At 36.7% G+C, this 22,181-nt stretch overlaps 1 protein-coding gene across 7 annotated transcripts in view; it reads right to left on the bottom strand.

Annotated features, from left to right (window-relative positions):
- Positions 1-22,181, bottom strand: part of BORA (BORA aurora kinase A activator) — a 28,839-nt gene that overhangs the window by 2,577 nt on the left and 4,081 nt on the right. For 6 of the 7 annotated variants that reach the window (XM_033177573.1, XM_033177575.1, XM_033177574.1 and 3 more), the window contains 7 exons: positions 19,030-19,075; positions 15,996-16,077; positions 9,979-10,044; positions 9,028-9,084; positions 8,383-8,609; positions 7,485-7,617; positions 4,553-5,163 (listed from right to left, as the gene is read on the bottom strand). In XM_033177573.1, the coding sequence (XP_033033464.1) occupies positions 4,553-5,163; positions 7,485-7,617; positions 8,383-8,609; positions 9,028-9,084; positions 9,979-10,044; positions 15,996-16,077; positions 19,030-19,075 (1,222 nt within the window). The remainder of the gene's footprint in view (positions 1-4,552; positions 5,164-7,484; positions 7,618-8,382; positions 8,610-9,027; positions 9,085-9,978; positions 10,045-15,995; positions 16,078-19,029; positions 19,076-22,181) is intronic. The other variant, XM_033177576.1, reaches the window with a different exon arrangement.

Here is a 22,181-nt window from a genome sequence, read left to right on the forward strand (position 1 = left end):
TTAAATAAGTAAACCACTATAAACTATCACTCACTACATCTGAACGATCCTAACATGATCATGTTGAACAAAATTCAAAAGTAATGCACAACTATAAAAGGTAGTTCTGCATAGTACTGATTATTGTAGTCATTTTATAATTCCTTCCAATGAAATATATCTTGTAACTTCCTTAAGAATCAGTGAATAGTTACTGACAAAATGCTTTCCTGTTACTTTGTGATCATACCTAGTAGATGACAATGAGTATCACAACTAACTTCACCTTCCAAGGCATTTTCCAGGCTTGTCTCTAAATGGCTTGGACGCAGCTCTAAAATCTACCAAAAAGGCATGCTGCCTTTAAAAAGGTTATACTATATTCACACCTAGCTGTTCACAATAATGCCACATATATAATGGCTCTAGATGTTAGTTCAGTTTTTCATATTAATAAAAATTGTAGCATCCTAAGATACACTTTTTCAGTGCAAAAGAGCAAAAAAGATTCTAGCCAATTTCCAGCTTGGTATATATAACACTTACTGAGTGTCGCTAAAAAGGCCAGGCACTATCTGTATATATTCAATGTTTTTTTCTCCTTTCAACAACCCTATTACTTTACTAGAGAAGGAAATTAAGGCTTAGAAAGGTTAACTTTCACAGTGTCATCCAGTGATGAGGTGATGAAGATGTGAGACCTCAGTCCAGGTTCTGTTCACTGCACAACACTCCATTTACCCGTATAATGCTGAGCACCAAAGAAAGCAATCCACAAGGGAATCACTTTGCATTTAAGCCCTCCCTGCAAGTTAGGATCAGAGGGAAGGAAAAAGCTGACTATCATTTTGTTTCCCTCACAAAGGTACAGACTAGCCGAGAAAATGCAGTCTATCAGTTATAATCCTGGAAAAGTGTTCCCAGTTTTCAGGGCTGGACACATACCTGCTTACTACTGGAGGTCATGTTCCATTAGAACAAAAGTCTTGTGATGTATAACATTTTGGGGGGAAAGCCTTGTTCTGCCATCATTCAATAGCTACTTGATCAAAAACATAAATGTCAGATTGCTCCCAGAGATTCTGCCGATAGTTCTTCCTTCTAATAGTCATCACCGCCAAATAGCTGGCTTATAATGCAATACTAACATGTAACTGGATATATATGGAAGGAAAAGTTACTCATTAGTACAGCAGAATTAAGTAAAGCATGTAGGGAGTTTGTCCCACACTATGGGAAGAGCAGGATCGATGGGAGCCAAGTTGAGATGGTGGCTGACTTCACTGTCTCTCATCTAGACTTCTGCTAATGTCAGTGCCTAATATGTACCAACCAGGCAACAGATACCTTGTTATCCCCCACAGGCATCAAGGTAGGCATCAATCTCACTTTATAGCTAAGAAAGATGAGGGGATACAAATTAAGAAGTCGTGTTCTATTCACTGCTATGTAAATCTTGCCTTAAGATCCCACAGCCTGGAAATAAAAGAACTCGAATTCAAACTTGGTTCTCATTGCAAACTTTACATTCCAGTTGGGCAATGGTGCCTTTAAATGGTGTCTCTATGTCAGTCATCTAACATGCACTTTGTTACTAAATTTATTTTTCTACCACATAAATCAGACGTTATTGTCTTTTAAAACATTTAATTAGCAACAGTTGTGCCCTGTGATAACATTCCTTGACGTCTGGGCCCAGCACTTCAGCCCTTCCCTCATCATTCTCAGTCCCCCTTGTTTGTTACCAGAGGACCTTGCCTCCCATTACTACTTATGTTTTTGCTTTCATTATTATTTTAAACTGACACACAATTACACACATATATGATGTACATGATAGTTTGATATGTTTACAATGTGTAATGATCAAATTGGGGTAATTGGCATATCCATTAACTCAAATATTTATCATTGTGTTGGGAACTTTCAAAATCTGCTCTTCAAGCTATTTGAAAATATACGATAACTTGTTAATTACACTCACCCTATAGTGTTCTAGAACACTAGAATGTACTCCTATCAAGCTGTACTTTTGTATCCATTAACCAACCTCTCCCTATCCCTGCTCCCCCTACCCTTCTCATCCTCTACTACCCACCACTATTCTACACTCTTCTATGAAATCAACCTTTTTAGCTTCCTCATATAGAAGTGAGAACATGTGGTATTTATCTTTCTGTGCCTGGCTTATTTCACTTAATGTCCTCCAGTTCATCCGTGTTGCTGCAAATGTAAGGATTTCATTCTTTTTTATGGCTGAGGTAGTATTCCATTGTGTATATATACCACATTTTCTTTATCCATTCACCTATTAATGGACACTTAGGTTGATTCCATAGTCTGGCTATTATGAATAGTGCAGCAATAAACAGTGGAGTGCAGGTATCTCTTTGACATACTGATTTCCTTTCCTTTGGATATATACCTACTAGTGGGATTGCTAGATCACATGGTAGTTCTATTTTTAGTTTTTTGAGGAACTTCCATAATAGTTGTACTAATTCATATTCCTACCAACAGTGTTCAGGCACTGTTTGCTATTATATTAATCACAATGATCATGCTAATATCCTGTAATCCTATTACTACCCCCATTTAAAGAAGAGTAAACAAGCTGAAAGAAACTGTCACTTTGTGGGATTTATAAAGCTAACGGAGCTGGCTCTAAACTGCAGTCTGCCACTGTGGTTTCCGAAGCCCATGTTCTCGAATGCCATGCTTGCCCCTCAACTACATACATTTGCACCCACACCCATCCTGGCACCCTGGCCTTTAAACATGGAGGTAACTTACTGTGGGTACTCCTATCAGGGCTCAGATTCTACCCCCTCTTGCATGCCTCAGTTCCCTCAATTATAAAACAGATCACCATTTGACAGATGACGATATCTATTATCTAGTAAGATAAGTTAAAATATGAATGGAATATCCTTGCAAGTGTAATCAAATATAGATTGTTTGACAAGTTAATAGTGACAATTATGGGAGAATATGCTACCCACAGTTTTCCAAAGGTTAGTTGGACTGGATGATGATTAAGGTGTATTTCAACAAAAGTATTTTTGTAATTCCTCTATAAATGCTCTGCTAAAAGAGAGAGAGAGAGAGAGAGAAAGGCAGAGTAAAAGAAGCAAACAATGCCTTTAAGGCATATACTTTTAAGCCTGTATGTGCTTTTTTCTATGTATGAAACCAACTTCAGAGAAGCAATCTGTAAAAGTGATTCTAGTATAATCTTTTTTGAGCAATGAAGCTATAAGTCAGGATAGGCAACAGAAGCATAAAAATATGCGCAAAATACTATATTTAAGTTTGGGTCATTTAGAATCCTTCCCAGAGTTTTAACTTCAGCATGCCAAAACTGACAGCACCAAAGCCTTAAAGGGTTAGTGTGAGAATTAAATGAATTAATAAAGTAGTTAGAAGAATGCCTGGTATATCAAAATACCATGTGAGTATTAGCTATTATTATGAGTCAGTATTAACTTTTGGATTAAAGAACATGGACTCTAAAGCCAGACTGCCAGGATCAAATCTCAGCTCTTCTTCTTACTACTTGTATAGAAACTTTAGGTAATTTACTTAACCTCTCTGACCCTCAGTTTCCTCATCTGTAAAACAGGGATAATAGTACACATACCTCACAGGATTGCTGTAAAGATTCAACAAATTAAAACATTTAAAGGTCTCAGAACAGGACTTGGCATATAGTAATGCTACATCAGTGTTAGATGTTATTGCTATCCCCTTCTGAATTTTGAAGTTCCTTCAAAATTCGCAGCTCAAAGAACACAACAATGAATGGAACAAATGCCTTTCCAAAGTGCTGATTATGAAGTATACATATCTGTCAAATGAATCAGGTTTTCCAGTTGTTGGAGACATTGCAAAATTGAAAATGTATAATTTCATGAAAAATGTTGCTATAAATCACATTTCTAAAAGAAAGGTACAAAAATGCATACATAAAAAAACTCTAAGTTCGGGCACAGTGGCTCACGCCTGTAATCCCAACTACTCAGGTGGCTGAGGCAGGAGAATTGCTTGAACCCAGAAGGTGGAGGTTGCACTGAGCCAAGATCACGCCACTGCACTCCAGCCTGGGTGACAGAGTGAGACCCCATCTCAAACCCCCCCCCAAAAAAGGGGCTCTAAACTCTGTTTATCCCCCCTAAATCACATAAAGGAAAAACAAAAATGATTTTAGTTTTAGAATACAAATACTATACCAGCCCTTGCATGTTTTGGGGGACTGAATCCACATAAAACAGTGATGAATTCTGCCTGACGCTAGCAGGAATGATTTCTCTAGAGCAGGCTAATTCCTTTTCTGCCATCATCTTTTCCTACTCCGTATAAATATCAGTTAATGTGAATATAAAATGTGACTTATCAGTCATAATTAAAATAAATTTACTCTTCTCATATCACTTGGTATTGATATTTTTAAAAAATATTATATAATAGTCCTCATGTTTAATCCATTATCTTTCTTACACTATAATCTTAGAAAAGAAAGGATAAAGAACACCAAGGCAGTGAGGAAGGGGCTATAGAATACTAAATACCTTACCTGAATGTTACTGCTTTCACAAGGAATGACACTGCTTTCAGCAAGAGGTGACATGCACATATGAGAGTTTTCAATACTGAAGGCAATGCCACTCACAAAATCAGTCATGGGTAAACTGCCATTATCAACCGGCTCCTTAATCCAAGTGTTCTCATCTGCTATCTCTATAGGATCAACCATATCCACAGTGTTATTGTCTTTCTCCCTTTCAACATCCTGCAACAGTGCTAATTCTTTCTCGGAAGCACTGGACTGATTTTGTGTAACAGACATGGCAGTCACAACCAAATGTGTACCATGTGTAGAAGCCTCACTACTAAACTGCTGTAGGTGTATTCCCGCAGCATCCATGGCTGGTGATGAGACATCTGTGGAAGGAATATTCTCTTTATCTTCCTCCTCTTCACCTTGAGTCTCAAGAGTAAAAGGTAGCTGAATCAGTGAGGTCCGATACTGAGTACTACCTCTATACATCTCAAGTCTCATAGGAGACCAATTTTTAATTGGTGAGCAGCCATCTATATAAGGACTTCTGATACACGGATTAGTAATCCCATTAGAATTTGTTCCAGATGAAGCATCAGGAGAATGTACAGTAAACTTCCGTTGTTCTGAAAGGTGGGAAGGGAAAAAAATCATGTCATAAAAACATGAAAATGGAAAAGTCAGTACTAAATGGTAATCATGTTTCATGCCAGGAAAAACTGTTTCTCTAACAGTTGTGTTGTTTACCAAAGTGAAATTCTGATGTCAAAAACAATAGCACAAATGGATGTGTCTTAATAAGCAGGATGAGGCTCTTAAAAAATAATTTCTTTGGCACTGTCTTTTTTTTTTTTTTGAGATATGGTCTCACTCTGTCACCCAGGCTCACTCTGAGGTGATCCTCCCACCTCACACCCAAGTTAGCTGGAACTACAGGCGTTCCACCATGCCCGGCTAATTTCTGTTTTGTTTTGTTTTTGTAGAGATGGGGTTTCACCATGTTGCCCAGGCTTGTCTTGAACTCCTGGGCTCAAGCAATTCACTGGCTTCAGCCTCCCAAAGTGCTGGGATTACAGGTGTGAGCCATCTCATCTGGTCACTTTCTCTTTTTTAATTAAATTATTTTACTCACTGAGAATTATTTGCTTATGAGTATATTGCTATTGTACTAAAATTGTTCATATACAAGGAAAATCCCTAGCAAATCAGCTGAAACCTACAACTTAACAGCTGTACCTGGCAAATGAAAAATGTGAAAATACATGTGTTTATGTAAAATGCCATAAGCAACACGAAATAACAAAAAACTGGAAAATATCTGCAACAATAAAGAGCCTAACAATGATAATCAGAATGATAAAAATGCTTTAAAACTTTTTTTTTTTTTTTTGAGACGGAGTCTTGCTCTGTCGCCCGGGCTGGAGTGCAGTGGCTGGATCTCTGCTCACTGCAAGCTCCGCCTCCCAGGTTCACGCCATTCTCCTGCCTCAGCCTCCCAAGTAGCTGGGACTACAGGCGCCTGCCACCTCGCCCGGCTAGTTTTTTGCATTTTTAGTAGAGATGGGGTTTCACCGTGTTAGCCAGGATGGTCTCGATCTCCTGACCTCGTGATCCGCCCGTCTCGGCCTCCCAAAGTGCTGGGATTACAGGCTTGAGCCACCGCGCCCAGCCAAAAATGCTTTAAAACTTTAAAAAATACTTTTTGTAACTTAATTAGCTTAATAAAAACAAAAGTTTTAAAAATGGACAGAAGCACATAAACAACCTTTCCAATGGTAAACATGCAAATGAAAAGTGTTCAGCCACATAAAATAATAAAAATATGAAAGTTAAAGCAAAGGTCATTCATTTAATAGTAACATTGGTTTGAACTAACAATTTCCCCTAAAAACCATAAATGACAATAAATATTTGGGAAGAGCTTAATGTCATTAGTGACCAAAAATACAAAATTTAAAGCAGTGAGAGATCTTTTTGTAATATGCCAAATTTGTAAACATCAAAAATCATACCAGTGATTCTCGCTGGGAAGAAATGACTTTCTTACAAACCACTGATGAAAATTTCAATTGGTGCAAACTTTTATGAGGAAAATTTGGCAAGATTCATCAAAAGCCTTAAAAACATTCACCCACTTTGACCAAATAAGTTCACTTCTGAGAATTTAATCTAAGGATATAAACATGTATAATATCATGTATACATAAGGATATTAGTTTTGTGATAAAGAAAACTTAGAAAAATTTAAATGTTTATCAGTGGTTGAAAACAAATGATGCATTCATATGAAATGTATAGCAATTCAAAGTTGTGCTTTGAGACAATTATAAATGACTTGAACAACCTATGAAAATACTCATAGAATGCTTTGTGAAAACAGCAGGATCTAGAACCATCTATATACATGTATATACATGTATGTAACCATATGTGTATATGCATATATACACAAAGACTAGCAAAATAGAGTTTTCACTTTTTCAATTTTTTGTACTAAGAAGTTTTTAAAAACTGTGACTAGTTTTCAAAAAGTGCTAATTTTTTCAAAGAGAAATTCATGTATTGCAAAGAGATGTGTAAATCATATTTACATTAAAAACGTTAATCAAATATACCTATACAAAATGTGAATATTACCAAAGTCTAAACCTCAGGTCAGAAGGCATACGAAACCAACTTGTCTCTAAAATTGCTATATTTCTTTTGATAGTGTTTGATGTAAATATTGCTAATTAAAGTAACCGTATTTAACACTACAGTAGAAATTGGTTGAGAAGTCCAGCCTTTGAAGGTAAATTGTTCTTTTATTTAAAATTCAAAGTTTCTAAATGTTAGAAGGTTAGTGATCATTTTGAGCTCTATCATTACGACAAATTAAAAGAATCTCTCTAATAACAAATATTGATAGTATAAAACTTTTAACTAGGTATTTTATTATGAGACATACCTGAGAGTGGGGTCTTTCCTATCTGAAATTCAATTGGTGAGAAAGTGGGTGAAGAAACAGGTGAAGGACTAGTTATGCTTCCCAAGCTGTATTTTTTTGCACTAGCCTGAATAGGGCTAGAAGAAAACTGCCCCTGTAATAAAATTAAGTAGTAAATAAATGTGTACGGTTCTCTTCCTTAACTCTTAGGCTGCATGCTATTTATCACGGTCTTCAAAACACACTTATAAACTAGGAAGAGTTCACAAGAACCACCAAAAGACACCTTGCAACAAGGACAACTAAGAAGATTGCTACAAAGATTCTGAAATTGTATTGAATATGTTAGTCAAAATATAAACACATTGTATTTGAACAAACCATTAAGTTTCACACTAAACAGCCATCTGTGAAAAACGTTTAAATAATTTACTCTGTTAATGCCAAGCCAGTTGTAATATACTGTAAATCTCATATACGTTAGTAAATAACCTATGCTGAATTTCCTTGAGACTCATGATAAATCCAGTCATCCTGTACACATCTAAATACAAAATTGGAGAGTCTGACCTGAAACATCCCTATGACTAATGATAACATGAACTAGAGTTAGTTTCTGTGAAGCATAATACTCAAAAGACAACCATCCCTCCTTCTGAAAGCAATCTGGGCAGCTCGGTCCAACTACATCTCACAGGGGTGTGCAGGGGAGAGAATACAGTCATGAGTTCTTAGTTTCTGTTTCTGGTTGGGCAGTAAAGGCCCTTCGTCTTCCCTCTTTTCCACTTATTACTAGAGATAGAAACCAAAAACCATGGCTTCAGGCTGCGGAAAGCCTAAGATAGAACAACAACAAAATAATGTGGGTTGGACAAGCTTGACAGCAAATTAGCCAACTGCTTTTTAGTATACTTCTCACCGAACTTGGTGTCTGCAAGGGGCTCCTACACTTTACAGGAGACAAATCTATTGAATAAAACATCTCAAGTGATGTTTGAACACCACTATGAGGACTTCTGGGAGAAGCTGAAGGTAAGGAGTCAGAGATGCTTCCGTTCCCATCTAAAAACAGCTTTCTTCTGAGGGATGAAGAACTGAGGTTTCCAGGAGATTGATCTGCAAATTCATCAGCTCTAAAATAGTCACCTATATTTAATAATAGGAGAAAAGGCAAAGCCAGTCATTTTAAAGAGCAATTATACTTGTGTTACTCAACTTTTAAGAAGCCAGCATGCACTTCATGTTTGAATTTTTTCCCCAAAAGAGGGAGTTTAATTGCATATGTGATGTTTTACATCTTAAATTATTCCTTAGTTTTTAAGTGCTACATTGTGAGTATAATACCAATCAAATGTTTATAGTTTCTGTCTATAGTAATAAAGTTCATTATGATAATAAGGCTAATTCAAACCATGTTCAAGAAAAAGAGAAATTTCAGGACATTTTCCCCACTTCTTTAGAAAGAGGTACTGCCACATATTTCCCATGTTACCATTTACAAAAAGCCAGCCAAATGAAACCTTTGGTTCAAGTTATTAAAGGTTTAAACAAATACAGTATTTACCTAATATATTTTCTAAATTAAAATCCACAGGAAGAGACAGCAATGTCTGACAAGCAGCTGGAAATAAGCAAATAAATAAATAAATTCAAACATGGGATAAATCAATGGAAGTATATGATATGCAATTCAGCATGTGCTGCCCAGTCAACCATCTCCCCGTGATGTTCGAGCCACATGGAATTATTCCATTTCTGCATTCTATTACATACCCTGCCACACTTTTCTAGAAGTGGTTTACCACATTCTCTGCCCCTAGTGTAAACGTGTTAATAGTAAAAGTTAACTCCTGGCTCTGGTACTGGCACTTGAAAAGGAAGCCAGCCTATATTTGGGGGGAGAGTTCTCACATTAACCAATTTTCAAAAGAATGCTTTCCAAGACCAGAAATCAATTCACATGCTTTGAACAAGAAAACAAAACACTACAGCCATTTCTAAAACACGGCTGGATGCACCTGTTCTACTATACTTGTTTGTAAAGGTCAGCTCTCATATGGTTATTATGCAGCTCATTCAAAAAATCCAAACAGGCCAGGCTTGCTGGCTCACGCCTGTAATTGTAACACTTCGGGGAGCCAAAGCAGGTGGATCACTTGAGCCCAGGAGTTCGAGACCAGCCTGGGCAACATGGCGAAACGCTGTCTCCTACAAAAAATACAAAAATTAGCCAGGTGTGGTGGTGGGCGCCTGTAGTCCTAGCTACTGAGGAGGCTGAGGTGGGAGGATCACTGGAGCTCGGGAGGTCAAGGTTGCAGTGAGCTCTTGATTGTACCATTGCACTCCAGCCAGGGTGATAGAGTAAGACCCTGTCTCCAAAAAAATAAAAATAAATTAAAAAAAAAAAAGGAAACAATTTCAATTCCAGAGTAAAGTGTTACAACCTGAACTGGGTTTAGAATCCAATTTAGCTTAATATGGAACATACTTCTTTTCAAATTGTATTCATACTCACCATTGCTTTTCTCAGAATGAATGGTCAGCTTGTTTCCAATTGGAGAGTCACTATTTACGTTAGTGCCTGTAAGACATTTTAAGTGAAAAATCCTACATTTTATACTCTTCATTTTCTTTAGCATTACTTTTTCCAGAGTAAAAAATTAAGAAAGTGGGAACTTATTTTGCAACATTTAAAAAAATCTGCATATATATTTTGGCATGTTTCTATTATGTTTTTACCTTTGAGGGAATACAAGGATAAAACTAAAGGATACCCACAGCAAATAAGGAGGCACCAAGCAATACTTTTTTTACATTTTTCTTTAAATAATTGTATATATTTATGGGGTACAATGTGATGTTTCAATACATGTATACACTGTGACAAGAGAAAATCAGGCTAATTAACATATCCATTGCCTCAAACATTTTTCATTTCTTTGTAGTGGGAACAATTAAAATCCAGTTTCAGCAATTTTGAAATATATGACACCTCATTATCAGCTATAGTTACCTGCCTGTGCCAACAGATCACCAGAACTTATTCCTCCTAACTGAAACTTTGTACCCTATGACCAACATCTCCCCCACGACCCCTCCTCCCTACTGTCTGGTAACCACCACTCTATTCTCTACTTCTAAGAGTCTGACTTTTTTAGATTCTACATATAAATGAAATCATTCAGTATTTGACTTTCTGTGCCTGGCTTTTTTCACTTAGCATAATGCCCTCTAGATTCATATATGTTGTCACAAATGACAAAATTTCCTTTTATAAGGCTGAATAGTATTCCACTGTTTGTGTGTGTGTATATATATACACACACACACATATATATACACATATATATGTGTATATATACATTTAAAAAAATCCATTCATCTGTTGATGGACACAAGTTGATTCAATATCTTGGCTGTTGTGATTAATGAAGCAGCAATAAATATGAGAGTGCAGATATCTCTTTGAAATACTAATTTCAGTTCCTTTGGATATATATGCAATAGTAGGACTGATGAATCCCAAAGTAATATTTTTTTTTAGGGAAATGATGGTTACTCTTCATGATGTCAACCTTAAAAGGTCAGGGATACCTTTGATCTATCCTCAATGTCCTCAACAGATTAAAATGCCAGATTATTTGGACAAAACCTGAAATTTCATCCATAAAACCATACAGTTTCTTTCACAGCAAGAGTTAAAAATATAGGTGCAAATTATTTTAACTCTAAAGTTTTATAAGGTGAAAAATCTCCAGATTAAAAAAACTCAAAAACTAAAACCATGTCAAAAAAGACTAATATAAGCAAGATAAAAAGGAAGAAAAAGCAACGGTTGAAACAACCGCGCCCCCCCCACCCCCCCAAAACCAGAAAGAACTCAGGAATTCTAAAATAAAACAACAAAATAGAGTACAGTAACCTAACAATCCTAAATTTTAAAATGGGTAAGTGTGTTGCTGAATAAGTTAATGTTCCCTGTTAAATACTATCAAAACGGGTAAATAAAGAAAATTTTGGATGCAGATGACTTTGTCACCGCATGCAGAGTGACCTTCTACAAGACAGATGCAATCAATACTCTCTCTGCCTAAAACCCTGCAATAGTCTTTAGGATAAAATCTAAACGCTTCAATGGCTTACAAAGCCCTTCGAAACCATGTCTATTTCTTTAGCATGGTTGCCATCTAACTAAATATTATTTGAGTACCTAAAACAAACAAACAAGAAACAGGTATCTCTGTCATCTCTAGGTATTATCTTATGTATGCTCTCTCCTCCCTGCCTTTTCTCCCCTGCATTCCAAGAGTCTAATTCAAATCTCAGCTTAAATTTTATCTTCTGTCAGCATGCCTTCCTTGCCCTCTTCAGACCAGAAAGACACCTACAGCAACATTATATCACTTTTCAACTATATTCCAAGTGTTTTGGTTGTTTCCCCAGTAAGGCTTAGACAAATTTAAGACCACAATCAAATGAGGAAAAAAAATCGATGGATTTGATTGCACCAAAATAAGAATTTCTGTGCAACCCAGGATATCAAGAACAAACATTAATATACATATGACAGAATGGGAGATAAAATGTTTAAGACCAATATAACCGCAATATATACGGTATCTTAGAAATTAACAGGAAAAAAAAAAAGGTTAACAACTCCAACTGAAACATATCAATGAAATACAAATAGACATTTTCTATGAAATTTAAAAGGTCATTAGTCTATGAAGACAGAAGGAAAGCTGAAACAATCATTTAGAATGTCAAATAACCTACAGGAAAGGCAAAGATGTAAAAGCTGGATAATGCCAAGGGCAGGCAGGGATGCTGGGACACAGGAACCCTAGGGACTGCTGGGGCTATGCAGACTATGCAGATATTCTAGAAAGCACTCTAATACTATGTAGTCAGATTAGGTAAAGATATATCCTATAACTCAGAAATCTTCTACCTACATGTATATCCCAGGGAAATTCTCATTCAAGTCCATAAAAAAAAAAACATGAGGATATGCACTGAAGCACCTTGCTGCATAAATATTAATAATAGTAAATGCTACCAGCACAAGCTAAATGTATAAACAAAACCACTTTTCCCCTCATTCATCATTTCCTTTCTTAATCTTTAGGTAAATAACCAAACACTTAACCATGTGCTAGGTACATGATCTTAGAGGCACCACAGTAACCATTACTTTATAGATAAGGAAACTGAGCCACAGAAAAGCAAAGTAACTCACCTAAAGTCACACAGCTAGTGAGCTTTTCTGGGTACAATTCAAACATAGATAATATTACACTACAGTAAGGGTCAGGAAACTATGCTTCACGGTGCAAATCTGGCCTCTCACCTATTTTTGTAAATACGGTTTTACCAGTACACACTTACATTCATTTACATATTGTCAGTGACTGCTTCTGTGGTACAAAAGTAGAGTGGAGTGGTTCCAATAGAAATTGTGTGGTCAGTAAAGGCTTAAGTATTTATTATTGAGTCCTTTACAGTTAAGGGCTGCCAACCTTGGCCCTAAAGTAGCACCCAATAGAACGTTTTCTGGGACGATGGAAATGTTCTCTATGTATACTACTCGATACCCACATGGCTATTGAGCACCTGAAATGTGAATATTGTGAATGGGGAACTCCATTTTTAAATTTAACTTTAAATTTAAATAGTCACACGTGGCCACAACTGTCAAGAACTATGAAGGGTCTAAGATTCTACCCAACTTGCCAACTAACAGGTGAACATGTCAAAGTTCCTGGCTACAGCACCACATTGGTGCTGGCTACAGACATGAGGCTTCTGGGGGGCAAAGACAAAGGACTTCATTATTTTCAGCACAGCAGGCAGCATGAACTTAACGTTCCTATTAATTCCCTTTGCCCACAAGTGCCAAGAACGTGACATGAAACAGCCCAGTGCAGTGAATTCTTGTATTGTGCATACAAGTTGGACTGTCTCATATAAAAAGCAGGGCTCATTCACCCCTGACACAGTTTCCAGTTCTATACCTCAATGTGGTTGATCCAGATATCCGCCTTATATAAACTTCTCCTGCTAACCACCTCCCTAAGGGACAGCTACATATGGTCTACCTGACTGACCCCCCGACCCTCATACCTCACATGGACTACACAGACATGCCACAGTGACTACCTCTCAGTCACTGTGTGACCTCCTCAATGCATGACTGCTTGATTTAAACCCACCAACTAAAACTCTGTTTGGATAATGCCCTGGACCCAATAAAGGCGTTGGCCCATGGGTCCCTTTCTCTCTCTCCCTGACCTCCATGTGTGGTGTTCAGGCATGCTGTGTACCCCCAGGACTTGTAAGTAATAAAATTTTTATTTCCATCTTGTGTCTCTCCTAATCATGGGAGGAGTGCTCTCTTAAAAGATTCTAAATTAAAATACCCAGGTGGCTGGTGGACACACAGTGGGTTTTCACCATAGCTAAGGAAACCCAAGCTTAGGAAATCCCATTCTTTTTTTTTTTTTTTTTTTTGAGACGGAGTCTCGCGCCCAGGCTGGAGTGCAGTGGCCGGATCTCAGCTCATTGCAAGCTCCGCCTCCTGGGTTTAGGCCATTCTCCTGCCTCAGCCTCCCGAGTAGCTGGGACTACAGGCGCCATTCTTTTATAAAAGACTGCAAACAAATCTGCTCCAGAGGGAGACATCATCTTTATTATACTGGACAGCAAAACAAACTTACCCACTGCCCTGGTGGGACACAGTATCTCTGCCTTCCAAGGATGTTCACAAGACAAACACCCTTGAAAAGATAGTTCGGACAGAACCTGTCCATGCCACTCCATGAAAGGTGTACAGAAATGTGAGGCCTATGGAGAATTGTCTCCCAACAACACAGTAAACAGCACAGCTCTGGAGCCTATCCTATTAACCACTGCACTATTATTGTGGGCTTGATTAGGTTTTGAAGAGTCTAAAGTATTTTTAGCATCTTCCAGATCCTGCATCACTTGAACTAAAACAAGATACTTGGAATACAAAATGTTATTTAAAAAATCACTTAAGAAGGTTGATTCATCTGTTGAAAAAATCCAGTAGTAAAGAATCTGGGGGTGAAAAACTAGTATCTATGAGAATGTCACCTTGGACACACAAATTTTAGAGCTAGGAGGGATGAAAACGGACAACTCTAGTTCAATCCTTTTATTTCACAAATAAAAGACTGAGGTACAAAGAGATTGAATAATTTGATCAAGGTCACCTCTTTGGTTTATAAAAGTGGGAAGTTTTACAGTCCAGATTTCCATCCACTACTGCATGCTACCATTAATTCATAATGGCTAAGAATACAGTATCTGATGAGAATGCCTAATTTTGAATCCAGGTTTTCTCACTTTTATCATCTCTGTAACCCTGGACAAATGCTCTCACCTTTCTAAAACTAGGTTTTCTTATCTATAAAATTGGGCCAATAACTGCACCTAGTTCATATGAGTTATAAGAAATTACTGAAAGCACTTAGCACTGTCCAGGCATAGAGAAAGTACTAACCCAGCTTACCTATTATTGTTGTATTATTATGCTGTGTTTTTTGACAAAGAATGGAACAAATATTCCCTCTTATACTGAGAGCATAACTAAGGTGTACTACAATAGGCAGTGTAATTCCACTGTGATGAGGGATGCGTATATACAAGTGATGCCTGAATACTGCCTCAGAACCCGAAAAGCAGTGAGAACAAATATATGACAACCATTGCCTAGAGGTAGAAAGATATTTGATAGCTTACAGGTTTCCCTTTAATTTCCTTAGTGATTTTGCAAATACTCAGCAATAATACACCATCCCAGAGGTCATATTAAGTCTTCATCCTTGGCCGGGCGCGGTGGCTCAAGCCTGTAATCCCAGCACTTTGGGAGGCCGAGACGGGTGGATCAGGAGGTCAGGAGATCGAGACCATCCTGGCTAACACGATGAAACCCCGTCTCTACTAAAAATACAAAAAACTAGCCGGGCGAGGTGGCGGGCGCCTGTAGTCCCAGCTACTCCGGAGGCTGAGGCAGGAGAATGGCGTGAACCCGGGAGGCAGAGCTTGCAGTGAGCTGAGATCCGGCCACTGCACTCCAGCCCGGGCGACGCAAGACTCCGTCTCAAAAAAAAAAAAAAAAAAAAAAAAAGTCTTCATCCTTTCTTTACCTTTATAAGAAATCAGCAAATTAGCAAAAGGCAACACAATTTAGGGTTTTATTTAAAATATTAACCTTCAAAGTACTGCTAAAGTCATTAACAACTCATCTCTATATTCAATACCAACTATTTCTTCATCTATGGATTCTCTATAACCATCATTATAACTGACATTCACAATAGTCATGAAGAAAAAGTTAAATTCAGAATAGAACAGCTAAAAAAAAATTCAACAAATTTTAGTCAAATTTTTAATTCTAACCCTAAATGGAGTTAAATTCTATGTTATCCAGAATTTTAAAGCAAGCTCCTTACAAAGCAGATATACTGGCACTTTGATTTTTATTCATATCATTTTTAGTACACTCACATTTATTGGAATGATACTGTGAAAGCTGTTTCCCTTCATGATCAGTCCAAGGAGAGGGTACGATGACATCTTTAGTGAAAAACTAGGAAAATTAAAGTCATACAATTAGGTATAAATTCCGCCCAAAATGTGAGAAAGTACCTGTGTTTTTCCAAATAACTATTAAATATGTTATATACTAACTTTATAATTGTATGCAAAAATTTTAATACTTAAAAGCACAAATGACCAAAGGGAAAATGGAAGAAATTTAAAGTATATAAAAAGAAGAATCTTAATATTTCAAATCAACCAGTTAAATTTGAAACTTGCAAACTAAACTAAGAGGATTAATCATAGACAAAGTATTTTAAATTTCTTTCCCAGGTTTTTTTGATGCGGTTACAAAAAAAAGGATGAAAAGGGAAGGAATATATTAAGACAGACATATGCAAGTAGGCCAGTATGAATGGTGGCACTGAAGCTGGCTTGTTTGTTCTGGCTCTCAAGATCTGATTATTAAATTTTCAAGAATTCTGTGCACCAGTTGTTAAAACCAATATTAAAGATAAAATTATGTAAACTTTCAATTAAATATATTAAAAATAAAGGTAACAAATATTCAAAACTCACCACTTGCTAATTATCTTATACATTTATCAACATCTATGTTCTTGAGGTTAATAATGTCTTTTGTAGCTGTATGGTGGAATTCCTAAATATAATGGTGTGCCACACTATTCTTCCTTTTCCATTCAGTGATGTCACACCAGTAGCTTGAAATTGGCCATGGTTGGAGTACTTACACTACGGATAGCAGCAGTCGCTATAAATCATACTCCTTCCATGACCACAGAGCCAGTTGTTAAACATTTACCAGCACACTACTGGCCAGTATATTCAAATGGAGATAGAGCATTTGGATACTTTTCTTTCCTCTTTCATTTCTAACACAGTATTTTCCCTTCCCTAGGTTTTGCAAGTAAGCAAACACATTTTCTTCATATTTTGCTACACATATGACAAAGAGCCAATTTTCTTAACTAAATTACCCATGAATCTATGACGAAAAGATTAAAGAAAAAAAAAAAACATGGTGGACCGAGGCAGACAAAGACAATTACCAGAAAAAAAATTAAAGGACAGATAAACTTACAAAGTGATGTATAAGTTAACTCAGAAGTAAAGAAATACAAACACAAAAAAGGTCTTTTTTAAAGTAATAAGAGTAGAATAAATTAAGAACTCTGATAATAATCAATATTGGAGATACGGAAAATCGAGCAGCATCACACTGTAATCAGGAGTATAAAGTGGTATAACCTTTTAGGAGGTAATACGGTAAAATCTACCCAAACTGAAAATTCACAAAGCCTCTGACTTACTAAGTCCATTTCAAGAATATAAGGATATATATTCAAATCACTGCAGCATTATTTGTGACAGAAAAATAATAAACACAATTTAAACATCTGTCAATAGAGGCTAGGTTACTATGCTGTTGCTAAGAGAATGTAAAAATCTGTATACGCTGGTTATCAAAAATTTCTAAGAAAAATCATGAAGCAAAAAAAGGACGATGCAGTATGAGAATGATAATAGTATCAGAATGATAATGCTATTTGTCAAAAATATTTTAAGGACATATGCTATTAAATACACAAAATTAATCTGAAAGTATACATAAGAAATGTTATAGTCATTACCTTCACGAAGTGGGATGGGGAAACAGGAGGCTTTTTATATTTTTTCTTTTTGTTTTTACTATAAGCATATGTTTATTCTATTTTCAAAAATATATATTGAAAAGAAACACATTTTCTTAAGTTTACCTGCTGGGTTTCCCTTTAAAATTAAGGATTCTTAAAGAAAGCAATTTTCTAATGTTGGAAATTTTGAGAGACTGAGAATATTCAGGTGGGGAAGAACCAAGTGATTGAGTCAGAATGAAAACTGTGCAGTTACTAGATAAATAAGTAGGTAATGTTTGGCAGGAGAAAACAGTCTTTTGGGGTACAGAAGAGCCAAGTATGGCTAAGGAATAGAGGAGGGTTGAGGGGGCTAGAGGGGCGGAAAAGGAAAAATCAGAAATGCTGCCATCACATAAAGACTTTCTGAGGAAAGAACTAGGTAAATAACCCTTACTTAGATGCTGGGCCAGGCATGGTGGCTCACGCCTGTAATCCCAGCACTATGGGAGGCCAAGGCAGGCAAATCATCTAAGGTTGGGATTTTGAGACCAGCCTGACCAAGATGGAGAAACCCCGCCTCTACTAAAAATACAAAATTAGCCAGGTGTGGTGGTGCATGCCTGTAATCCCAGCTACTCGGGAGACTGAGGCAGGAGAATCACTTGAGCCTGGGAGGCAGAGGTTGCAGTGAACCAAGATCACGCCATTGCACTCCAGCCTGGGCAACAAGAGTGAAACTCCATCTCAAAAACAAAAGAGAATAATAAGAATAACCCTTATTTAGATCCTAAGAGAGGCAGTTCAACAGACAGAAAAAAAGCAAAAAACTTATTTTTATTTTTTTAAAAGCCTACATTATGACATACCTTTCCTGCTTAACAGTAAGAGATTTTATTTCATGAATATCTTAAAAATCCAAAGTATTAACAAAAAAAGATAAAGCCATTCCCAATGCCAATCTAGACTCTGAAGGCCTGAGAATATTCAACTTCCTCTACGTAAACTCCAACTTGAAACAAAGTTTGTGCTAATCAATATTTTGAAGGCACAAGGAAGACAGATTGTGCTAGGTCCTGAGAATGAAAGGATGAAGTACAGTATTGGCCAAAAAAGATTGCATCTAGGGGAGAGAAACACTAAACTGATCATTACAATAGTATACAAGTACTATGCAAGGTACTGGGACAGCTGGAAATTATAGGTCTTAGGACAGTACAGAAGGGTGCTTTATACAGTTGGGACTGTGAAGGGCTTTGTGGGGAGATGGGACAGTGAAGGATTTGAAGAACATCTTCCTAAAAGAAGTGATGTACATGCAGAATTGATGCTTAACTGGTTTAATGATCAGTAACAGTTTAAGTTACCTCTTCAATGGCTTTTTGTCTTTTGTCTTCCACATCTTTATCTATTCTATACAAAGATAAAGAAGAAAAATAACCATGCTATTACTTAAGCTTATGAACATTTAAAATAATAACCTTTCAAAGAAATAATGTCCCTCCACTGCAAACTGGCAAATGTTAAGCTCACTTTATAATAAATACTGGTGGTATCTTGTAACATTTAGTAAATGGCAGTATTCTGAAATTCAGCAGTTAGCTATTCGGCTTACATCCCTCTTTTCCATTCAAAGTTTGAATGGAATGATCTTTTATTTCAAAAGACTTACATTGATACTAAATTGCTTTTAAAAATATAAATTTGATAAACTTTGTCCCTTAATACAAATTAAGAAGTATTTAATTCAACATACGTCTAAAAATTGTCCATATTTTTTCTCTTCAATTATAACAAGTTTATCATGGCAATAATTTTAGAATCAACTTTTACTGTAAAATAGATGAGGATAAATAAAAATTTATCACAGTCCTAAACAGTCAAAAATATTAAATCTGAAATAAAACATTGACAATATAACATTTTTTCCAAATGAATTCTTTTTTTCACTTTGATACAATCTGCAATGACTGCAACATAAACTTCTCAGCTACAAGATTTAATATAAAATTTCGGGTCCCAAGCACAAAGCATATACTTGCCAAGGACTCAGCAGTTAGCCTTCTAGGACCACTTCTTTATTCTATTACAGGAAAGAATGCTTGCCTTCCATCAATAAATTGGTAAGACTTTTTTTTTTATAATTTACAATTATTTTGTCTCAGAATTTTTTCTTTAAGTTCAGGGGTACAAATACAGGTTTGTCATACAGGTAAACTTATGTCATGGGGGTTTGTTGTACAGATTATTTCATCACCCAGGTATTAAGCCTAGAATCCATCAGTTATTTTTCCTGATCTCCCTCCTCCCACCCTCCCCCCTCCACAAGCCCCAGTGTGTACTGTTCCCCTCTATATGTCCACATGCTCTCATCATTTAGCTCCCACTTCTAAGTGAGAACATGAGGTGTTTGGTTTTCTGTTCCTGTGTTAGTTTGCTAAGAATAATGGCCTCTAGCTGCATCCATGTCCACGCAAAGGACACGATCTCATTCTTTTTGTGGCTACACAGTATTCCAGGGTGTGAATTTTTTTTTCACATATAAACTTGCTCATGGCTTAATAAAGCTCATATGAGAATGTACACATTTCAGATATTAAGTAGATTTTTCAAGTGGGAGAATTATGAGAAAATAAACTACACTATAAACCCACACATCCCAGCTTGAACAGTAGCCATTTTGAGGATAACAAAATGGCTCTTCATCTTATCAGTGGTTCTCTTGATCTTGTCATGGTCTTAACCAGGTCAAAATGGCAGCACATAATAAGCCTAGCAAATAGCAAGTAAGCTCTGAACTAGGATTACTGCATTCAGAAACCTTTTGCTACTTCCTCAGAGGGACTTTGAGAACCTGAAATACTCAGGTGATTGCTGGAAACAGTAAAAATCACTGTGGCCAAATATTCTAGAGTCAGATCAAAGAGGATTCTAAGAAGCCATACAGGGGAGAGCACCCTGACCAGCATACCACTGAACACCAGTATGATGCATATGGGTACAGGTGTGGCCTGAATGTTGAGCCTTTGCAGGGTGGCAAAGGAGAGGGGACCTCAGGACTGGTCACCTACGTGGCCAAGACTCACCTGCTTACACTGGTATGCTTTACAGTTATAATTTTCTGTGTGGATGGTGGCATGAATAGGATGGGAAGAATTGAAGTAGAGGGCTAATATGTAAGAAGAGATACTGAAAGACACTGCCTGTTTCTAAGGATGAAACAAGATGCTCTGTTAAGAATATATTGACTATCCTTGGTAGAAGCCATAACCATTCATTGAATTATATTAATAAATGAAATTAAATTAAATTAGAATATTTTCCCACTCTTTTCCCTTCTTCTATATAATAAATCTATGTACTACGAGACACCAAGATTATCTTTATAAACCTTTGCAGACAATATATCATTTAGTAGTAAGTACAGAAGCATTGTGTTACAACTTTGTTCTAATTATATTTTTGACTCTTGACTCTTAACATCCTGCACTTCTTCAGTGTTTCTTACAGTCCCTCACAGTACTCAGTATCTCTTGACTGATGAATATAATAATTGTCCATCATTCAATGTACTGAAAAAATGAGACAAAATAATTAAGCATAATTAAGTTCATGTGAAACAAAAAATTAGTCACTAACTGTGACTCATTTGCTTTTAGATATTCTCACTCTCTCTTTCAAAGGTATCATTTATTTATTTATTTATTTTATTTTTTTTGAGATGGAGTCTTGCTCTGTCCCCCAGGCTAGAGTGCAATGGCACAATCTCAGCTCACTGCAACCTTTTCCTCCCAGGTTCAAGCAATTCGCCTGCCTCAGTCTCCCGAGTAGCTGGGACTACAGGTGTGTACCACTGCGCCCAGCTAAATGTTTTTGTATGTTTAGTAGAGATGGGGTTTCATCATGTTGGCCAGGCTGGTCTTGAACTCCTGACCTCAAGTGATCTGCCTGCCTCAGCCTCCCAAAGTGCTGGGATTACAGATGTGAGCCACCACATCCAGCCTTAAAGGTATTATTTAAATTGAAGTTAAAATTCTTTCATGCTTTATCCTCATTCTGTTCCCTTCCTATTAACACTCTGGATGGATATTAATTTTATGAATGAATAGTCATCATGTTACCAAGCAAAAAGATGGAGGAGAAAAGCCAGTAAGTATTCACCAGAACATCTCAATATGTTTGCAACTTTGTGTGACTGAATTCTTTAGTCAAAAGGAAAAGGATTATCCTTTGTTTTGGACTAACAACGTGTCTACCTTACGACAGCAAATTAAAATCTGGTCATACCATGTATTTGATTTTTTTCAAATATTAAAAAATCAGACTATAAGACATATAAACAAGAGTCCCTAAAACTACAAATGAATAATATAACCTTACACTTTGTAATAAAAAACTAAATCTGCAGTATGTTAGTGCCTTGAAACCTAAACAACACAGTGACAAGTAAGACTGCACTGGGTGATATGCAGAATTCTAGAAAATGTAATTCAGATTCCAAGTGAATTGCTACAGTTGG

Source organism: Trachypithecus francoisi, unplaced genomic scaffold (assembly GCF_009764315.1).
Source record: "Trachypithecus francoisi isolate TF-2019V2 unplaced genomic scaffold, Tfra_2.0 Lachesis_group18, whole genome shotgun sequence".
NCBI lineage: Eukaryota > Metazoa > Chordata > Mammalia > Primates > Cercopithecidae > Trachypithecus > Trachypithecus francoisi.